Here is a 22,784-nt window from a genome sequence, read left to right on the forward strand (position 1 = left end):
AAAAAAAAAAGGCTATGCCTCCACTGCTAGCTTAACCTAGGCTCTTATCTGGCTTTCACCACACACCATCTTCACACAAAACCCTGAAGTCTGAGTTTATGTGTTTTGAACCTATGTTTGTTTACCTTTCCAGGAATATAGGTTAGACCTGGAGTTTCATTTTAAGTTAGGCACTGGCCCACTTACTTTTCAGTAAGGAAGTAGGGAAAGCCTAGGTACCAGAGCTTGGGTTTCAATAATCCTCCAGTGCCACACTACAATTCCCCAGGCATACATTTTCTAGCCTTTTTATCTACTCAATTCCCACTTGCTTCCTGTACACCAGACGCTACCGGGATGACATTTGGCTTCATTCCATCTAGCTTTCTCCATTTCTGCAGTACTCATCTCGCTGTGGACAGCACTAGAAGATGCCTTTCCAGAATGCTTCTAGCTAGCCAGAGGTTTGTAGATTTCTGGTAAACTTTTACTGTGGGCACAACAAAAAACATGATTTTGGGAAATGTACTTGAAATTATCACCTATATGACAGGCTCTTGGCAAGGTGAATTGAGCAGATGGCTGTCCATTGCAGGGGGCAAATTAAATACCTTCAAGGTCACCGACTCAAAACAATGGATACCGATTGCAAGTTTAGCAACTCTTTGTTTTCTTACCCCAATTACAAAGAGTTTGCCCCTGTGTATGGAGCCTACCTTCATTCATGAAAATAAACTATAAAACTAAAAAAAAGGGTCAAAATCTAAGATGCACCCAAAATCCAGGCAACAAACCCATGTAACTACAGCACCTACATAAAAATGACTTGAGTGCAGCATTCTCTACGACAGGCTCAGCAAGTCCATACACCCACATCTGGACGCATATCCCTTCACAAACTGTAGTGAAGACATACCCAAAATGGTTTGTGTTCACTCTGTTGACAGTGCCAGGAATTATTCTGAGATGTCAGAGTCTCATTTTAAGAAAGGTTAGGAACTGGTAGCACTCATTTCTGGAAATCTAAATTCAGCCTCCAGGAGGTAGGGAAGTATGACTGGGTATGAGTAAATAAAACAGGGGTCCTAAATTGAAGCAGCGGGTTTTAAAAAACACTGCTTCAATTTAGGGCTGATTAAACCCCTGTGTCATGTGGACACCCTGCTGACTTGCCTGCCTCTCCAGTGGGGAGGAGAGGGTGAGCTGCCGGCAGGCAGAGCAGTCCCTGGGCTGCGGGGGGAAGGGACGGGTGCTTCCCTCTGTGGCAGCGGTGGCCCCCACCTCCCAGGTGGCACCTGCCCACAGGCACCCAGCTCAGGTGGTCCCAGGGGGCACCTCAGCCATGAAGGGAAGTACCAAGCCCCCACGCAGCTCAGGCAGGCAGGCAGGCTCCAGGGGGGAGATCAGGATCGCTGCTTTTCTTGTGTGGAGCTGCTTTCCCAGGCTGTTGCCACGCTGCCTGCAGGGCTTCCTGCAAAGCTGTGAAGCAGCATGGACCCCTGTGCTTCGCTCCACAGCTGTAGGGGCAGCAAACTAAAACTCCTTTGAGGAGGTTTAGTTTGCTGTGCCCCAAGGCATTTAAGGTGCATTACGCTGCTGAATTTCCTACAGCAGCTGGAATTAATGTGCAATATGCCGCTGAGGTGTGCAAACACCGATACCATTAAAGCGGTGCAAAAGCATTTAGCCCACTTTAAAGTGTCATGCACACACACCTACTGTTTTCAAACTACAGACAGGGAAAGTAAAGCATAGAGAACTCAAACATCTTGCTAAGTGTAACTGGGGGCCTTCTCAGGGCCGATTTAACTGTGGCCCGCCCACCTGTTTCTGGGCTAACAGCCCGCCTTCTCCCCCACCACGCGTTGTTGGAATTAATTAGTTCATTGATGTAATTAAGCAGGAGACTGCACATTTCCTGCCCCAATGTCAGGGGGAGCTATCTGCGGCTCCATTCCTCCCCTACACTGCAGCCCAAGCCTCACAGATGGCATCCAGCTGTTATCATCACTGGCCCCCACACTGGGCCCCAGAATCCTCCTAACTGAACCCGCCTGGATTTCTCTCCTCAGGAGGTCTCATCCGCCTTCATACCAGGCAGCATAGCTCCATGAGCTTCCCCTTCGGGTGTGGTCCCCCCCTGGGGCCTTTGGCTCACTAGCCCTGGCCCACCTCCAGGCCAGTTGGAACCCCAGGCGCGCAGCTCTTGGGCGTTCCTCGCAGCAGGCCTCTGGCCCTTCGACCCTTCCAGTCCTGGCCCCAGCATTGACCAGTCAGGGGAAGTCCAGACAGGCATGAGTCTATGGCCTTTTCTCTCTCTACGGGGATCCACACTCCAGGCCCTCCAAACAAGGGGCAACCCACCCAGTTGTGGGGGCTAGGGGTTAAGGTGCCCCGACCTGCCTTTCATCAGGGTGGTAACTGGCCTGGCATTTCCTGGGGGCTCCTGCGCCACTGAGAGCCCCACCAGGTCATCCACTCCCAGCAGGGTGCAGTTTTAGGTCGTACCGAGGACCAGGAGCCTCCTGACCATCCCCTACAGCTCCTCCCTCACCTCCAGATGATACCAGCAGCCCTCCAGCCAAGCGATGTTGTTACCTGCCTCCAGCAGCAGAAGTGCCCTGTTTATATGGGCAGCCCTAGGTTCAAACTGGCTGCCCTCATCAGGCACCTGGCAGCTGCTAGCTCCAGGCCCTTAAAGTGACAGGCACAAACAGTGCCCTGCCACACTAAGTTATACAAAGACATTGAGTTGGGCTGGGTTCAGACTCCATACCCTTGATTCTGTTTAGCCCCTGTTCATCCCACATAAGCATTTTTCTGTGCTATGTAAGACATATAACATTGCTGAAAGAATTTCAGAACTAAAAGAAATATTTTCAAGGGCATCTGTCAAAACTGGAGTTTTGTCAATTTGTAAATTGAGTCAAATCACTTTTTGATTTAAGTTTGACCTACAAACTGAGAAATCTATCATTCACCGAGCCATAGTTATTTCTAATGAGCAGGAAGGTCTTCTGAGATGTAGGTTTTCCTCCATTTTGAGATCTATTTTTTACATTGGAAATAAAATAAGGCACTGTCTGCCTGGAGTTATTAAAGATACCTTTTGTTGTGGGAGTTCAGCTCAGGGTTATGGAAGAATTCCAAATACCTGTCACCACCTCTGCTAAAATGACTTTTCTTATTTTTTAGCCAGGGAACTTCTGTCTTTATTATGGGTGCTGCATGCCTTTTCAAGGAATATATTTATTCTCATGACTATAGAAGTCATTCCTAATGTTTGTGTTGTATGCATATAATAATTATTGAAAAATGTAACTATTTATCTAGGAAAAGATCTCTTAATTATTAATTATTGTATGCTATACTGACTAAGCTGAGAAACTGGCTAGTCTAAGAGTGGCTAAGGCTTGCAGGTTTTTGCTTTAATAATTTATTTGATTTAGTGTATGGATCTGCTCAAATGTTTGACTCTTCTCTGCTGTTTGTGTGTTGTGCATCCTCTTGTCACTAGCCAATATAAAATTCATTTGCACATTGTTGTTATTATTTGTGTATATAATTACCATTACTTTCATCCCAAGATCTCAAAGAGCTTATCAGAGGGGTGCACACATTGTCATCTACTTTTGACACATATAGTAACTGAAGCACAACCAAAAGCTTAAGTGATGTATATAGGAAAAAGCAAGAACTAAGTTGGGAAGGCAACTTCTTAAAAACAAAGGGCTGGAAGGCACTGCTTTGGTCATCAAGACCAAGCCCCTGCAATTCTGAGCAATGATATAATAACCATTTTCCCAAACAGATCTACAAGAGCCTCCAACTCTTGCCCCTCTCACAAATCAGTCATAAAGCATCCAATAACAAAACCCCTCAAACACTATAATGTGCCACAGGAAGACAGCAGTAAAGCCAAAGGTACCACCCATGCACTGCCATGACACTCTCTCAGGCCATATAATCTCCATCTACACATTGCTTTCCAACATGCTATCAGTCTATGAAACATGCAAAACATTTAGATGCTGACTGCATGTGCTGCGTGACTGAACCTATTTACTAAGACATATGGACTACCTTTTCTTAACTCAACTCATGTTTTTAAACAATGCACAAATACCAGTCATGAGCTATACCTGTGGAAAAATGTCAAAGTTATAAAGGTACATCATTGAGAACTATTAAGCACAGCCTTTCCAGTAGGTTCCCTTTATTGTGTCTGCAGCCAGGAGTATGAAAGTCAATATCATTGATAGGCAATGAATCAACATAATTACTAATTGGCAAAACCTGCTGACATGACTGCAGTTTAACACTGATTTCAGTTTTTACTTTTGCATTTCCCACTTGAGGGAAGCGATCGTTTTCTCTGTCATGTTTTCAGTGGTCTTTAAGGAAAAATATTATGTCATTATTACCTTAGTGAAGGCACGGTAGCATAAACCACACAGTTCCACCAGGTAGGCCAGAGTGAATACAGCATTCTGAATGACAAAGCTCAGTAATTTTGAAAATGGCTCCAGAAGAGACTGCAATAAAACATAATTTTAGAAAAATCAGTAACTGGCTAATTCAGCAAAATGAACAGTGTTCAAATTTTGAAATGCTTTAATTATTTTTAGCTCAGAGGATATGTGGTTTCAGTGTACCCCCATTACAGCCAGTGGGTTATTTTGACACATGTCTACAAGCTTATAAGACAAATTAGAAGTAAAATATCAAAAGCCAGGTTTTTACCTTTAAAACAGCACTTTCTAGATACCAGAACTTAGAGTCCTTACAAATGAAAGTTTTTCATTGATTCAGCAGGAGCTGCATTAATGAGTGGACTTCAGGACCAGACTCTGGGAAAGTTTATCACTACAGGATTTTTTTTGTTAAGAACATCAAACCTCTAAGAAGATAGTACATTCACACCCACGCACTTCTGTAATCCCACCCTCACTTTAGTGTAACCTAGATTCTGAAGTCCTTATTTTCTGTAGAGTACTAGATTGCAAAATGGTATGCTCATACATAATATTTTTCTAGCTAGGGGATAAGAAAGAAATGTGCAGCCCTGCAAGGGCTGGAAAAATCTGTAGGAGCCCCGTGCTTTATATTTCTTGGAACTTACCCTGGTGGCACTACTAGTAGGTATCTTCAACAGGCAAATCATTATTCTTAAACTGGAATCTAATGAACACTGTAAATACAACAGAAAGTAGAAGAGTGACTTTCTCTGTGCAAATTTTGTATGTTTAGTGGTGGCAGAAAAATGATCAACTGTATTGTCTTTAATAGGATGCTGTGCTACCAATTCAAGTGCCATCAACTACTTCAAGTAGTAAACCCACCAGATGGACTTTGGGAGAAATTTCAGTATGGGATGGTGCCTGGTATTTACCTCAGATCACCTGTCAAAAGGGATGATTTTACTCTTGGTAGAACATAAAAGGCAAGTCCTAACTAAGTAAATGGTTAGTATGGGAACTTTTTATGGGGGATTAGCAGGGGGCCAATGCCACTTATACCAAAGCTGTGTGTTTCTGTAGATCCTCTGAACCTCAGAAGATATTCTTAGAGGGTACCCTGGTCATAGCTGCTCCAAGGCCTCCAAGAGACTCCTTTAAAGGGTGTTCCCCACTGTGCAAGCAGCTCTTCAGAAAACATATTAAAGCTCCAAGCTCCAATTTTGTGTTCTTTGTGAATGCTAGTGGGTACAGTGAGAGAAGAACGAGCATTTTCTCCAGATTTATCTTGCACTTTAAACACCTACAGCAGCAAAGAGTGGTCCAAAATGCCAGGGGAAGGAACAGGAGTGGGCAAACCCCTGTGCATAGACGTGAAAGCAATAAAGTGTAATGAGACCTTAGTTTAATGACACTAGAAATGATGCTTTAGGTTAATATAAGGAAAATAATTATAAACACCCCAAGTTAATGTTCTGCATGTGCTACCTGCTAGACAGGACAGCTGGGAGCTATTTCACTGATTCATGGAAATGCTTCAAGAGTGTCAGTTTAGACTAGTTAAGCCAAGCATGACCAGGCTCTTGCTGCCATTTGTCAAGTAAGCAATGAATGTGAGGCCCAAATTTCAAACTACAAGGTGTAAATTCCATGCCCAGAAATTTAAAACAGTTTGTGTGAGTTGAGGATAGAACCAAATTTAAATAGCAGAACGCATTGTGAATGACACAGGACAGAGATTTTAATGCCCTTAGTCATAATGAGCTGAATATGACTGCATGCATGGTGTTCCCAGTGGGACCACTCATGGAGCAGCACAGTAATGAGGAAGGAATCAGAGTCTGGCTTTTAGGCTCTGGTCCGAAACCAATGGAAGTCAATGGATGGACTCATAGTGACTCTGGATCAGCTCATTAGAGCACTATTCACTGGGAAATGGTGCTTCTCCACAAGCTTGTTGACCATTCAAAGCCCAAAACTCCAATTCACTGAACTCTCCAACTCTATCATAATTAAGTTCTACTGTACTGTATTATCATAGAGTCTCTACAACTCTATATAAGTAATGTCCTCTCATGGAATTATAACTAGGTCAGCTGAGCAGGCTATCCTTAGCCCTCCCTGCATACCTATTAGCCATTTAATACTTTTAATAAATTATTTAGATGTTGCTTTTCTTTTTGTGGATTTTTTTTGATTTAGAAGCTAAAATAGAACAGATTCTTATTGCCAAGAATGCTGCTTATTACATACTTAGCATCCTGATCTGGCAAAAAAGCAAAAAAACCCAGCTACATGGTTGTTCCCCAGCCATAGTTATGCTGCATGTTGTATGGAGGTTCTAGGCAGAGGGAGAGATCAGACACTCATTGCAACCTGAGCACCTGCCAATGCTAGAAAGCATATCACTTAATATTCATAGCAAATTAGGCTTTGCATCTCAACTTTCTATCCTGCCACTTTCAGTTTGCACACACCCTCACCACTTTGTTGCAGTTTTGGTCTCAAGTGTTTTGATCAGTAGCTTACAAAGTACATTTATGAATTTAAAAACCTGCATTCCATACGTCATACCTTAAGTGGCAAAACACAAGGGAGTTTAGTAAAGAAAGTCTGGAATTGGTTACTAATAGTGGTCCAGAGGTTACTAGGAGAATCCATCGGTAAAGCTTCCATAAAGGTAGCAATGTTTTCCAAACAGCGTAGCATTGCTCCCCCTGCTGGTAAATTCTTTTTGTTGTTTAAACCCTGTCAACCAAAATGAAGAATTTAACCAAAATTGAACACCAAAAAATGTCAATTTACACAACATTTTAAACATGTTTACACTAGCCAGGCAGACAATTTAATCTAGAGTTCATTGTTTTTCTTCAGCATTCACAATAAAGTACCACACGGGATATCCACAGGATCAACAGGGGAAAGAAAAATTTAGTATTGTACTTGTGAAGTCTCCCTCTTAGCCAACACACCAGGGACTGAAAAAGGGATTTCCACAGTTGAAAAGCATTGGATGCTACAGTTTGAGCTGATGCCCTGTAGTTAACAGGATACAATACCTTTATAATCTCTATACTGGCACAGGGATGAGAGAAAGGTGTATAACATACACTTTCTAGAACACGTGGTAAGCCAGTGAAAGACATGTGACCATAATAGCTAGCCTTAAGTGCTTTTCTGGCCAATCAGAATATTTGTGTCATACTACCTTGTTCATAAACATATCCCTATATATTGGAATGAATGCCAGTGTGATTATCAGACTATAACCGTCTTAGTGTTTAGTGACAAGCCTGAAAAGATGCAAGCAGTACTAAAGTGCTATCAAAATCCTTGCTTGTATGGCAACTTTGGAAAGGAAGCAATCCCCATGTTTTAGAAATGATATGTCCAGCATATTAGCGTCAAAGTAAGAGTGGGAATCAAACTAAGTGAGGACAAGGCAGCCAGGAAACAGCAGAGAGACAAGATTTGAATTCTGTGGTTCTTCACTGAGACATTGCCATTTGATACAAGGGGAAAAGTAGCCTGGCAGGCAAGAAAGAGCTATGAAATGCCCCATGCACAAAAATAGTAATAAGGCAAAAAAAGTGATTGGTCCCCAGTATCAAAAAGAAGGAAGGCAGAGGGATGGGAGGCAGTTAACTGTGGCAATGACTGTATGATATAGTGAGAGCAAAGCCTAGAGAGAAATAGTTGGAAGGGGTTATGGTTTGAACCTGCATCCATTTAAGTCGCTGCACAAAATCTCATTGCCAATAGTTCAAGTTTAACATCTGTGTATGAGAGGAGGAGGAAGGGAAACAGATCTCTGCCAATACCTAACACAGTCTGCAACATTTAATGTTCTGATGCTGAACAAACCTCGAGTAGCTGGCTCAGTGCAGCTATGGAGCTCAGTTCACTGAAGTCCATAAGAGATGTAGCCAGGGTCCGTAAAAAACTTCCATCTGGAAATGAGAATGACATTTTTTTTGATGGGCTTTGGTATGGAGATGATTGATGGTAGTAGAAATGCACTCAGGCATAGCCCATTACCTTTGATATTGCTTTGGAACAGCTGTGGAAGTATGCCATTGGGAGTCAGCTGATGGAAAACACAGCGGAGGAACTGTTTTGCCACACCAGCAGCATTACCAGGGATCATCATACTGAAGCAGAGGATGAAAAAAATAGGAGAGAGAAATTCCCCACCAAGTGAAAAATCTGTCCCAAAGCTAAGTATGTTGAGACGATAAAGATCCTATTCTTTCTTGTAACAGTTAAAAGGCAAACTTAGTCAGGAATACATAATGGTAATAAGAACTGTTCCTGATCCAGGAAAGCACTTCAGCAGGTATTTGGCTTTCAGAACTTCATCTAGATTATTCACATGCTTAAAACTAAGTGCATACCACTTGGCTGGATTGGGAGCTAAATAGTTTGTTTAGCTTTTCCTGGTTCTTCACATTCATTCAGTTGTCAAGCTTTGAAACCCAATCCAGCTGTCATAGAATTGGATGGCAAAACTCTCATTAATTTCCGTGAGACAGAATCAGGTCTTTGGAGAACCTCTCATAATCATGCACCATAAAGGAATAGTTAACACATTAATTTCCCCTTTTCTAGCACTGTCCATCTAAAGACTACATCCAACCCTTTCTCTAAGCATTTATGAATCGAGAATCACAACATTTTTATCACTTCCAAAATTAATATACCACATATGATGCCCTGGTGGAAGGCAATGAATCTATTTCAGGGACAAGCAGCCTTTTCCCATCACTTCAGGCTAAAAGTCTCCACCCCTCCCCACCCTCCGAGCAGCTGGCTGCCAGATTCCCAGTCCCTCTGCAGAAAGGGTAAGCTCAAACATAGAAAAGCAGCAAGCTTAGCAAGAGAGGGAAGTGCTGCAGAGCAGAGGGGTGATATGGCACAGCTCCATCAGACTGATCCCCTGTGCAAAGTTGAGCCTCCACAGGCCGCACTGGACCTCTTCATGGGCCACAGGTTACAGTCCCTTGATCTATTTGTATTATGGGACATCACCAGTAGCTGTCATTGCTTACTTGTTTAAAAGCATGAAGACATGGAATCTGTGCACATAATGCACCTTGGGGATGAGCTCTAAGCATCTACAATGAAATTTTGGCACCACTGAGGACCTTAGGAGTTTTTCCATTGACTTCAATGGGGCCTGGATTTTTTCCCTGATCTAGGTCTGGACCTACACATAGGTGCATTGAGGGTTGGAGCTTGGCTTTTGGTTCAGGAGCACTAGTATTAAAAATGGCATATTTGTGCCCAGGACAGAATTTTGCCTTGGTTTTTAAGTCTAGAAGATGGTTTCGTTTTACACGGCACTGTACCTTTCTGCTTGATTAGAAAAACTGGTGCTCGATGCCAACCTAAAGTAAAGAAACAAACAAGTAACAGCAAGTCAAGCAAAAGTATTTATCATTTTTGCTCTTAAAATGAAGCCAATGAAATTAACAGTTAAATTGTTAGCAGAAGTGTTAAAAGTAGGACTGGCACACCAGTCAATTAACCAGTCAAATACTGCCAAGTGACCAAGCAATTGACTGCATATTTTTGGCCGGTCAAAGGTTAAAGCAATTTTACAAAAAAACCCTATGATACACAGAAATATGACTTTTATTGTTTTTTGACACATTTCTTAATGGAAAATTTATGCTTTTTCTGTGTATTATTTGGAACTACTGGCAATTTTTTACAATTTTTGACTGATATTTGACCAGTTAATTGACCAAACTTTATTTGACTGGTCAAACACACAACCCTAGCTGAAAGTAACCACCAAGAGCACAGAAGACCCTTCAAATGTGCTGTACAAGTTTATTCACAACACTTTCATAAAGAGTAGAGAAGTCAAAGTCAGCTTTGCAGTATGGTCATGAATATTTAACAGCTCATACAAATTCTCTCCGCTATCATTGTGATGATAATGAAACAAAATTGTGATCTTATTCACACAGCAAATAGTTACTCTTCCTGCCTGATTTGGTGAATAAGAGCATGTGAAACTGGTGTAGGAACTTCAGGCTGACTGTATGGTCTTTGATGAATACAGGCAGTCCTCAACTTACAACGTTTCGAGTTACGTTTCGCACTTACAACGTTTATATATTGACACTGTTTCAACTTTATTATGTCAGTCTCAACTTTACAACACTTGATCTGATGCAATGCCACACCAATGAACAAGTTCGCTGCATCACTCATCTCCCTGGAGAACATCTGTCCAAACTTCCTTGGACACTTTCTTTAAGAAAGCAGACAAGGCTCCAGAAAAACCTGCGGCCAAGACTCCTAAGAAGACTCCAGCCAAGAACCCTTCAGAAAGTCCAACCAAGAGCCTTTAAAAAGTCCAGCAAAGTCACCTCAAAGAAGTCCTTCCAAATCAATATGATTGCTATTTATAGTATAAATACATTAATGTAGTTATATTGCTCATCTATAACTGATCGAGTACACAATTCTGGGGTATTTTTGGTGAAAATAGGATATCGGGCCTTGGTTCAGGAACCAATCCCCCATTTATAACATTGTTTCTTATGAGAAAATTGGTTCCAAGTTACAACATTTCAACTTAAGATGCAGTTGTCAGGGACCAATTGTGTCATAAGTCCAAAGACTGCCTGTATTGCAAAAGATTTGGGCCAAGATTTTCATTATTCACGTCTACCGCTAGGCTCCTAGAACCTTATTTTGCCATCTAAACAAGTGGCCTCATTCTCAAAAGGGACGAGCACCAAGGTGCTGAGCTCGTACTGTGAAGTCAAATAAAAAACACTGAATGCTCAGCACCCTTCAAAAGTCAGGTCACTTATTTTAGCACCCAAGTCCCTGTAAAAGACTTAGGCATGTAGAAATCAGATGTTGCAATGCCTAAATTTTACACAGCTAGCCTTCAGAGTGCAATCTAAAACCCAGAGCTTGGTGTTTACATAGTGCCTGGAGAGAGTCAGGCAGCTCAGAACTGCAGTTCAAACAACCCACGTGTTCTGTCGAGGAGCTGCCTAAGGCTAACCAGTAAGACCCACTTAGATAAGGGATGTGTCTTCAACCCCCATCCTTCTCTGAAGATTCAGCCCTTGAGTCAAGGTTACAGGCAGGCTCCTCCATCCACTCTGGGGATCTAGAGCCTGGCATCCTCTGCTGTGGGTAGGCACCTGTACATATGAATTGAAAAACTCTTTTCCTTTTAAAATGTTACTGGAGAATTTGGCTTCAACCACCTTTATGGCAGCCTAGTGGTTTCTTGCAAGAACTGATCTGATCATTATGTTATTATACCTAAAAGCTGGGCACATCCTCCAGCTGCATTTAATTAAAGTGATCATGAATGATGTGGTGAATTCAGTATTGTCCATGTATATACCAGATACATACAATGTTCTGAGATCACCTACCACATCAGGTCCCTCAAGGGACTAAAACACAGGCCCACCTAATCTGTGCATCCCAGATGGGTGTAGGCATGAGATAGGTGCTAAAGTGCTTGGCTCAGCTATGAAGGTGCCTCTAAGCATGTGTAGTGGCAAAATTATATACACCTAAGTAACTATACTGGCAAGCCTATAGGTTTTCAGGTGCCTAAGCAGTTAGACATGTTGGTGAGGGGGATCACCCTCTTGGACTTAGGCCTCTACACTGATTAATCCTCCTACTGAACCTATTAAGTTGTAAATGCATTTATGGAACTGGCCATCAGAAGCTTAAATCTCACTGAAAGTCAATGGGACTTAAGGTTTTAAATGCCAGATTTAGGCTCTTATGGTTGCAGAGAGGTACATACTGGAATTTTCAGAAGTAAGCCCCATGGAAATCACTAGAAACTAGAAACCTAGCTGCTTTTGAAAATCCCACTGCGTGTCCATCTGCATCATAAGCCACCTAAATACCACTGAAAATCTTAACCTAAACCACTTAGGCACTTGGACAATTTTACCCTGGATCCTGAGTCTCCTGCCTCCTAATTCTGTGTACTAAACATTAAATTACACTATCTTCTCAAAAAAATAAAAATGCAAAAAGCCCCATCTACTTATGATGCACAGGCAAAAATGCCATCTGTGATGGAATGGATATAAGTATGCGGGATAGCCCAGTGTGTCTGGTCACATGTATACAGTAGAAAAAGAGAAAAACCTGGTTGGAATATAAGAGAAACTCCATATGAAGCCAACTGACTGCATCTCTTCCTACATTTGCTTACATAAGGTTTGTCTTGTTTTGCATTTCAAAGCAATTCTTTCAGGTGCTTATAACTGCACCTTGAGACAGTCAAATATAATGGTGGCTGGGACTATGCACTAGGAAATGACAATGCACATTCACTGTGCTAGAATACCCTATATTGTGTACCATCTGCTTCACCAAAAGAATCTAGTAGCTCACAATGAAGATGCAGTGTTTCTTCTTTAAAGCACTGGAAAAAAAGGCAGCATATTTGCCTTCCTTTCCAACTTTGATAACTAATCTTCAAAAGCTTAATTTACCATAGCTTCTCACTGGCCCTATTAGTGCTGTATTTATGAGTATCAAGTAGGACGGATGGCTTCAACCTAGATTAGAAACTCTACCTCCTCCAGAATTCATTAACATTGACAGCAGGGAGCTGCAGTCGTGGAATTAATGCAAATGGAAAGCTTGATTCTCCACTTTGTTGAAGTGGAGTTCAGACATAATGGAGAGGAAGGGCCTGCAGAGAAGCAGTTGAAGTTCCCTCATACTCTGTTACCAAGACCCTGCATAAATTAGAGCTAACTACTCAACAGCTGTAAGTTAGTAGAGAATCAGGTGTAGGTAAGATGTTTCATCACTTCCACCACCCTCTGATATGTCTATGCCTTGCTCCCCTCATGTACACCTTCCTTCCTTTTGTGCTAGGTATTGGTAGCATAGGAGGTAGTAGAAGAATCATCTCCACCAGCTCTCTGCTAACAAAAAATTCAGATGCTCCACTGTCCATCTTTAGCCATTTTTCATTTCTACAACGGACAAAGTGACTCTTAGTGAATCAGAAACTCTGGTTCACAATACTCCAGAGCACAAAGACTGATCCTATCCCACTGTTTGGATGATGTGTCAGAGTAAGTATTATATGAATATTATATTATATGAATATTATAAACCTGGCAGCATAATCCCTTGCAGTGGGAAACTTCGGTTGGGTGCATGATACCTCTAAACATCTCTTGATCAAGTCTCTGTGTCTTGCAGCACCATTTATGCTTCTTATGATAGCTCTACAGGATCCTGCTGCTGTTTAATTTTGGCCTTTCATTGTTTTGGAGCAGAAGTTTTCTTCTACCTACCAGCAATATCCAGACAAAGAGCATAAGCCATGGGGGCCCTCATCTCTCTAATCTAGATGGGCAGAACAGAGTCCAGGCTCAACTGCTCCCTCATTTTGAGCTCTGTAACAGGGAACCCCTGTTACTGGAGAGCAGTGCAGCCCCTTTAAGGACAGAGTTTGTAGAGCCTGGCCAGCCGACAGAGCAGGGATTAAAGGACAGCCCTGTAGTCAGGCCAGCTGACTAGGGCCTCACATGACCAGGAGAGGGCTCAGGTAACAACCCCGGGGTTGAGCCAGCCCTGAGAGTTGTAGAGTTCCTGAATCTCCAAGGAGGCTGGAAGACAGCATCTCTACAGGCCAGGGAACAAGGAGTGACCCAGAGAGAAAGACTTGGTAAGCAGACAAGTAGCCTTCTTTTTTTTTATGTTAAGACCAGTAGCTTGGCTTTGGGACAAGAGGGGTGGTCTGGAGGTCCCATTAGTGTCCTAGGGGCCTGTGCTTGTCTTGGGCCCCACCGGGGGCAGGTTCAAGGCAGAGCGAGGGCTGGGTCCCAGAAGCCAGGCCTAGAGAAGTGGGTCTGGTCTGTAGAACCAGCCAGAGTAGAGGGCCGATGCTGGGAAAGCTAAAATCCCAACATAAAGGAAAGGCCTGGAGTGACCTGGAGATGAAGGGACAAGCATCCCACCTGACTGGTGACTCAAACCTGCAAGGCACAGGGCATGGTGTAGGGAAGGTATGGAGCTATGCAATTAGTCCCTAAGGCAAGGAACCACCACCTCCAGGTGTTCCTTAGAACAAGACCAGGTCTAGGAAGCCCTGGGGCAGCCTCCATTTTATAACTATAAGGGACATCAAGTTGTGGCGGGTGAGTGAAGGGGAGACTGTTCCCAGAGTAAGCAGGGTAAAAAGGGGAATTTTGTGGGCCTCCAAGGGCATGCAGCCACCCTTGGAGATAAAGCACCCTGTTACAAGTTGCCTTTCAGCTATACAACAGCAACCATAAAGTGATACAACTTCAGAACCATACTACCACCCCATACTGCATAGTGCTACATGGTGCACTACTTTCCCTTTTCCCCAAGAAATGAGGTCCAGCTCCCTCAAACATGGACTACCTTGAGAGTCAACTCATAAACCATCAGGACATTTCATATAAGATATGTCTACACAGCAATCAGAGGTGTGATAACAGTACCTATATATATATAACTAAGCTAGCTTGCTCTGCTACCAATAGCAGTGTAGCCATATAGATGGGGCCTCAGCATGGACCCACCCAGGACCCTGGCTACCTACTTGAGTAGCTAGCCACACTGAAGTCTCCACTGCCAAAGCTTTATTGTTGCTAGTACTTGAGCTAGGTAAATTTAAAGTTAAGTCAGTTATACCTGCCCATGCTGCAATCTACCACTGCTTGCATGTAGACATAGCATCAGTTGTCCTTGTTGCAATTCCAATGCATAAAAATCTTCCTTTCATCATAAAAGAGGAGTCTGAAGTTACCTTCCTACAGACTGCATGATATCCAGAAGCAAAGGAGCAGCTAAGTCTGGGCTCAGATGAATGAAGGTTGAGAGTACAACTATGGCCAGACCTAGTGTCTCTTCATCATACTCTTCGAGGATAGCCCCACAATCATGGCATCTGCAAGGAAAATTATAAAAAACAAATATTATTAGTTCAACAGTTAACTAGGGCAATTCATGCAACATGATGTTATTTATGGCAATGAAAATGGATGACTACTTTGAATCCTGCATACAAACAACTTCACTAGCCACACAGACTGGCAGTGTTAAGCTGTGGACAGTTATTCTACTTTGCCCTTTGGGTCAGTCAGTAATCTTCCCCCCACATGCTTCCCCCCCATGGTTATAAGTATGTGAGATAAAATAAAAGGGTTTGAGGGGAGCAGGGGAAGCAGGTCAAGAAAGATTCTCTTTGTTTCTAGAAAAGTCTCTTTCTGCTCCAAACCAATCTTGCAGCTGGATTGCAGCTCCCTCCTCCAAAGCTAAGCGATTACTTTGAAAGCTCTGTGATGTCAAATCATAAGGGAGATGTCAGATGCAAATGAGATGAGGCAGGAATTCACAATCATATAAAAGAGAAAAACTAATCTAGGAAATGGTCTATTTTAGCCCAATAGGGAGGCTGAGTTAATTTGATCAATCAATTGTTAATAACTCCAACAGATTTTAACTTAATGGTTAAAAGCAATTTTCCTCCCTTTGCTATGCAACAGGCTGAGGAGATGACAGCAAAGCCATGAAAATTGAGCTCCTGGTCTGAGGGTTAATACCTGATGCCAAAGTTGTTGGAATAAGACCAAAGAGAAGCTTATTTTATGCAAACTCAAAGGACACTTAGGTTTTACACAAAACAACTGCTAGTTCTACCCAGGACTCACCCAACAGCCCTGCTTTTCCTGAGTAATGATCTTAGCTATTAGATTTTTATGCTGCCCTTCCCAAGAAGGCTCAGTGCAGCTTACAATGAAAAGACAAAAACATTATAAAAACAGAAAAAGATATTAAAATAAATAGATACAGCAAAACAAACTCTTTTAACCACCTCCAGCCTAAAATTCAAAAACAGTCCACTCCAAGCTATCCCACTCCTGTGCCTCTGACAAAATCCAAACCAACCTTGCTCTGCAACCCACATTTATTACCTCTGTTAAAAAAAAAACCCACCTCATATTCCCTCCAATTCCTACTTCCTCGCATCACACACAGAAGAGTCCTCCCACCCACTTACTGTTCCTCCTAAGCCCTTTCCTCCCTCTCTCAAAAGAAGGCCATAGCTGTCCCCAGATCTACTTGTTATCCACTTCCCTCCAAGGAAACACACTGTTCATTGAAAACAAAACAAGAGCAAACATGTTCCTTTTCCCTGCCTCTGTCTTTGGCAAAGGGTAGCTTTGAGCATTACCCACCATGGGCACCTGCACCAATACGGCTTGCAATCCCTTTTAGGCTAGGGATAGAAGTTACACATAAACTGGTTTAAGTGATCAGAAACTGATATAAACCTGTAACAGAACAGAAGCTCAGTACACATAAACCAGTTTCAAAATGGCTGAAACTGGTTTAAGATAAACTTGGTTGAATGTACTATCAGATTTAACTGAATTGGGTCAAACCGGTTTATGAAACTTCTGTCCCAGACCCCTTCCTGGTTCAAGTTAAATCGCAGCCCCCCCAGCATGCTTTGCAGCCCTGGGCTGGGCTGTGCTGTCTGCTCCAGGGAACAGGGTTGGCCCCGCCCCTCTGCTCCCTAGCTGAAGCAGTGAGGGCTGGCTGACATTGAGGTGGAGGGGGCAAGCCTGGCCATGGATGCTGCCCATTCTGCAGGGGGAGATGCCCCTCCTCAGGCAAACCCGAGCTGGGGTCTGGGGCCAGGGAGCGGGGGTTAAACACCCCTTCCTTTGCTCAAACTTACTGCTGGCTGCAACTGTGGACTACAAATCTCAGAGGCACCTTGGAAACAGGAAAAGGAAGTAATGAGCAATTCTGCAGAATCCTGCTGCTGTAATTCTGGACAGCAAATCCCAGAGACCTCGGGGGCAGCAGGAAAAAGAAGTGATTACACAGCCAGAGAGCTGTGTTCTGGTGCCCCCCACCCCCGCCCCCGACTTCTGGCCTGAGCCACTGCAGGTATGTGGCTGCATTTTCTGAATCAAAGGTAAATGTCTGTTCTCTTCTGTTTCAATTTAATCTGTGCATCTTAGACTAACCTGCAAAGACTGAATCGATTCACTCTCAGGCTTTTTGACTGTCTGTACCTAACCTTAAAGCCCACCAGCTGGATGGCGCCTTTCTTTCCAGCTGAGCTGACCATATGGATTGTCTATTCAGCCTCCCAGTCCCTCCCCCTGCTCTAGATTCAGCCCCAAATCAGGGAGTGGGAAGCATCCATGTTGTTAAGAGCCCAATCTTGTCTGTTCTAACCATTGGTTAGAGCACAGCAGTGAAATCCAGAAATCCTGGGTCCTCTTCCCAGCTTGAGACAAAATCAGTGTGTGGCTTTAAGCCAACAACTTCATTTCTTGAGAAAATGAGCATAAAATATATTTAACTATAGTACTGCAATGGAATTTGGACCAATATTTTTTTTTTAACTTTTGGGAATCCTCATGGAAGTAAAATATTATTTAACTACAAATGAGTAATGCTGCTGGTAATAGTTTCTAAGGTGTTGATTTACAGTCATTGCCTTATATTGCACTAGGAAAGCTACAACAATTCAAAAAGGAGATAACTTTCCCTTTAGGAAGAAAAACTGAGTCGTTGATGATTCACAGAAGCCATTAAGACAAAACCAGGAAAAGCACAAATTCAAAATTAAAGTCTTTGTTTATTTAGTGTTCAGTATTATTTCATCTATTTACATAACCAAATTATCAAATCCACAGAATAAGTCCATAGATAAGTCAAACTGGAAATGTGCAGATTCACATCTAGATTATCATAAGGCTAAAGATATGGAGTTTAAGACCAAACCAAAAATATACATTCACAATTACAAGGGAAGAAAAACAGCCACCGAGGCAAACCCCTGAAAACTTTGACCCAATGAAATTCCAAAACTTGGTACAGAAACCATTAGCCAACCCAGAGACTAAAGAATATAAGAATTAATGAGTCATTGCAAGAACCCCCTAACTCACCCCATAGAAACCACAGCACTGAGCTCACCCCTAACCTATCATGCACACAGCAGACAGTGATGTTCCAGAGTCTCATGGCATCAGATTTTCTTCCAGTTGGGATTTTTTCCAAATCAGATCTAGAAAGCTAAATCCTACATGTTTTGGATCTGACCCATATCCCAATTGTTTGGGTGAATTCATATCTAGGGGGTTGGATATGATGAACTAGCACAAACAAATCTTCATAGCATAAACAGCCCTTTTAAGTAAGAACTTTTCCTATCTATTCACACTTTACTCTGTTTAAGCTACTTTAGGGCTAGAAAAGTTCCATGGAGCCAGTACTGTCAACATGATCTCATTTATATCAGTTATTCACTAGTGTAGTAACTCAGATAACATTGTGGTTGCTATAACACCAGGAACTAGAAAAGAATTAGGCAATACTTCTTTCTCTAAGTGAAGTAAGGACCAAACTGATCAAATGAGCAAACTGTCATAAAATACTTCTGCTATTAATACTCATAGCTACCATTTTGAACCCATACACTCATGTTCTGTTATATTCACAGCACAGATGATTAGCAACACTGAAATTTTTATCTTAACAAAAATTATGTAGCAAAAAAAGATCATTATAGAATGGCATTAGTTGAATTAAAGCAAATCAAAACATGCTCTAAAGTTCCTTATCTGTTTGAAAAAAATCAAAATGTGCTTACTTGTCAGTCATCATAGTGGGCTGGTCATCAGTAAATTCTTCTGGTGCTGGCACAAACATGCTGACTATACTAGGTGCTGACAGCAAGCTGGATTTGGTGGCACCTTGAAGCCATTAAAAAGAGAAGCAGAATGTTAAATGGAAATCTGATATGAAGTGTAGCATAGACACCCAGGGTGCATCCTCACATGCAGAGGCATGTGGTTGCTGTGACAAAAATAGCAGCGGCACAAGTCTGTGCCACAGCTTTTTGCTCCTGCACATACTCCCGCATGTGGGGTTGATGCAGGGCAAATTTCCCTGGGTGGGGTGAGGGAGGCTGGGGCCAGCACCTGTACTGGCCCCAGAAGCCTTCCCTGGAGTCCTGGGGGCCTCCCAGAGCAACAGTGGCAGCAATCCAGCCGCTCAGAGCCTGGCCAGAAGCTGGTGCATGGCTGGCCAGGCTCCCTTTCTGGTGGTGCACAATGCTTCTGCATGTGCCACGCTGCAATTTTAAGCAGCAGTGGGGAGGTTTGACACCCAGGTCTCCAGTGTCAAAAAACACACCAGGCTGCAAAGAAGCAGCATGTCAAATGGGTACATGTGCACCATGTGCAGTTTGCAGTGCCACAAACAGCACATGCATGCTTGTGGGGACACACTCCCAGAGATGAGAAAAAGAGAAGTCTATGTCACATTCTTTGGTTCTAGTTGTGCTTATTTTTAGAGGTTCATTAGTTGATATTTTCAAAGCTAGTGGTACTAAAGGAAACAAATTTAAGGTGGTGTCACTAATTCGGTTAAACCATATGGATTATACTCCCTCAGTTCATAGGGAAAGAGAATGGTCTAGTGCAGGGTTCTCAGGTTGGCTGCCAGTCTACGGCACAGTCAGCTGTCAGACCAGAAGTGGCCATAGACTGGCAAAACGTGGTCCCTCAGAGCCAGGCAGAGAGACCATGGCTCCTTCTGCAGGGCCCATGGCAACTCAAGGTTTGGCCCACCTTCCCACCCAAGAGGTAGGGGTTTCCTTATCTGTCTTCTGTCTGGAAATCCTGCCCGCAGTCGACTGCGACTGCTGGGCTGTGGTTTCCCAGGCCGCGGCATAAAAACTTTGATAACCCCATGTCTAGTGATTAGCATAAAGCTGGGTGTTGGGAGATTTAGATTCTTCCTCATCCCTGCTCATAATTTCTACTTTTCATCAGCTACCCTATCTGTGTGATATGGACCATAATGTCTCACAAAGATCAACATCTTTGTCTCATCAAGACTTGAAAGTAGCTTTGAAATCACTGGAGAGGTGATATAGGAGTGCAAATGATTACTGGCATTATTTTCTGTTTGAAAGCTTCTAAAAGCAAGCTGTTCTTCTGCAGCTAATGTCATCACCAGTAGGCATGACTATAGGGGTATGCAAACAGAACAATTACATATGGAGCTTCTTTGTCCATGACACTTCTCCTGCGCCCAAAGCCTGGAGGATGGGAACCAGGTCTTGGTTTAATAGGCAAGATTGCAAATGGCATAACCCTTGTTACTGAGAAGACAGAGTATCCCAGCTGGCATTCCTCAGACTGGGCCAATACATTGTGACATGGCATGCCAGTACCTCCGTGAAACTGTTAACTTGTCCTCCAGAATCTCAACTTCCATTAAAAAAAAATTAAAACTCTAATTACAAAATTACAGCTCCAGCTGTTATTGTTGTACAGAAGTCTCAAAAATATGAACTTGATGTAACCAATGCAATTAAGATTCTCTAGAAACTCAGAGCCAATAGCTCTGAGAGGTGCGAACTGTTCCATTAATCCAACTGCCACATCCACAAGGTACCTTTTGATGAGTATTTGAATCTCAGGACTTTGATCCCAAAAGCCTGCAGAAATGGACAATTTTCTTGCAATTTCCCAGTTGGTCTAATAAAAGGTATCATTCTGGAACCAAGAGTTCTAGTTTTTTGTATGTTTTCTTGTCTCAGACCAACATGGCTACCAAGTACACCCCTAATATCATTGAGTTGCATTTCTCAGGTAGAACAAAACGGTACAGCTATATATTTTTCCAATCTGTACTATAAGCAAAGTCTCGTTTAGGTGTCCAAGCAGGTGTCATTTATGAGTTGGTACCTCTTCTTCCCCATCAAACCATTAACCCCAAGTAAGGGGAGACAAGCTCAAGGAGCCCAATGGAGCTTGGATGAGGGACACAATCATTTTTATTTTGGAATGGTGAGAAGAATTGCAGGAGACTAATGTTGCTACAAAAGTTGGTTTTTAGTTACCTCAAAATCAAAAGAAAAACATACAAGCCATGTAAGAAAGGACGTGTCAGTAAGGAAGTACACCAAGGAGTAGCAAGAACACAGAGACAAAATCAGGAACACAAAGGCAAAAAATAACAACTGGCAACAGTTGTTGCTAAGACAAAAAGAGAGGGTTCTACAAATGTATGACAGAAAATAAAGACCAGGGAAAGTATGGGTCTATTGCTCAATGGGGATACAAATAGAAGACACAAGGCAGAGCTCCGTAATAATTACTTTGCCTCATTCTTCACAGAAAAATTAACTGTAACTAGACAGCTAACAAAAATTAATAGAAGCAAAGAAGGGGAAGAGCTTCAGTTTATCAGTGAGCTTTGCAAAATATAAATGAATTTAAGGAAGTTAAATTCATTTATAATAAACAGAAAGATTTGGTACAATCACAGAATTATGATGTAATTGGGATTATGAAGACATGGTGGGATAGTTCCCATAACTGGAGTAGTCACAGATGGATATAGCTTGTTCAGGAAAGATGGACAGATAAAAAAGGAGAAGGTGTTGCCCTATATAAAAAGGCAATGTACACATGTTCAGAAGTGCAGCATGAAATGGAAGATAGACCTTTTGAAGGCTTTGGGGTAAAGGTCAAAGGGCAGAGCTGCAGTGGGTATGTCAGGATAGGTTTCTGCTACAGACCTTCAACCCAGGAGGAGGAGGTGGATAAGGCCTTCTTTAAACAAGTGACAAAAGCTTTCAAATTGCAGGCCTTGATTCTCATGGGGCACTTTAATTATCAGGGCATCTGCTGGGACACAGCAGAGCCCAAGCAGTCCAGGAAGTTCCTGGAGTATGTTGGGGATAACTTTTTGATTCAGATGGCTAGAGAGGCCAATAAGAGGGGAAGCTCTTCTTTACTTACTGCTCACAAACAGGGAGGAATTGGTTGAGAATGTAAAGTTGAAAGGTAACTTGAGTGACAGTGGGCGCATCTACATACGTGCTTTGTTAACTAATTAGCTCTTCAGTAAAGTGTCACAGTCTATGTGTGCACACGTATTAGGTCACAGTAAATTAATTAAACTCAGAGACAGTAGTGTCCTACAGTGGAGTAGTTTACTCCACCAAAATACATATGTAGATGGTGACAGGGGCTAGCTGGGGCACATAGCACCACACTTTAGCACCCTCATGCCCCAGCCAGTCCCTCTGCCACCACCTGGAGCCCAGGGCTGACCCTCCAGGCCCCATGCCAGCCCAGGGCTGCTCCACCCTGGCTCAGAGTGCTGTGGTCCCTGGCGCCTGTGTACATGATGCACCTGGAAGCAGCCTTCTCTGGTGTAAACTATGCCAGAGTTTATCATGTTGCCTTAATGGCACATGTAGATGCACCCAGTGACCATGAAGTGATAGAGTTCAAGATCCTAAGG

At 42.8% G+C, this 22,784-nt stretch overlaps 1 protein-coding gene across 1 annotated transcript in view; it reads right to left on the reverse strand.

Moving 5' to 3' along the window:
• Nucleotides 1-22,784, reverse strand: part of UNC79 (unc-79 homolog (C. elegans)) — a 221,257-nt gene that overhangs the window by 49,545 nt on the left and 148,928 nt on the right. The window contains exons 38-45 of the mRNA XM_019518633.1: nucleotides 19,111-19,213; nucleotides 15,241-15,381; nucleotides 9,785-9,823; nucleotides 8,475-8,587; nucleotides 8,301-8,386; nucleotides 7,011-7,184; nucleotides 5,102-5,170; nucleotides 4,404-4,514 (exon numbers count right to left, since the gene is read on the reverse strand). Of these exons, the coding sequence (XP_019374178.1) occupies nucleotides 4,404-4,514; nucleotides 5,102-5,170; nucleotides 7,011-7,184; nucleotides 8,301-8,386; nucleotides 8,475-8,587; nucleotides 9,785-9,823; nucleotides 15,241-15,381; nucleotides 19,111-19,213 (836 nt within the window). The remainder of the gene's footprint in view (nucleotides 1-4,403; nucleotides 4,515-5,101; nucleotides 5,171-7,010; nucleotides 7,185-8,300; nucleotides 8,387-8,474; nucleotides 8,588-9,784; nucleotides 9,824-15,240; nucleotides 15,382-19,110; nucleotides 19,214-22,784) is intronic.

The sequence above is a fragment of the Gavialis gangeticus genome, unplaced genomic scaffold (assembly GCF_001723915.1).
Source record: "Gavialis gangeticus isolate Ggan-Ray unplaced genomic scaffold, GavGan_comp1, whole genome shotgun sequence".
Lineage (NCBI taxonomy): Eukaryota > Metazoa > Chordata > Crocodylia > Gavialidae > Gavialis > Gavialis gangeticus.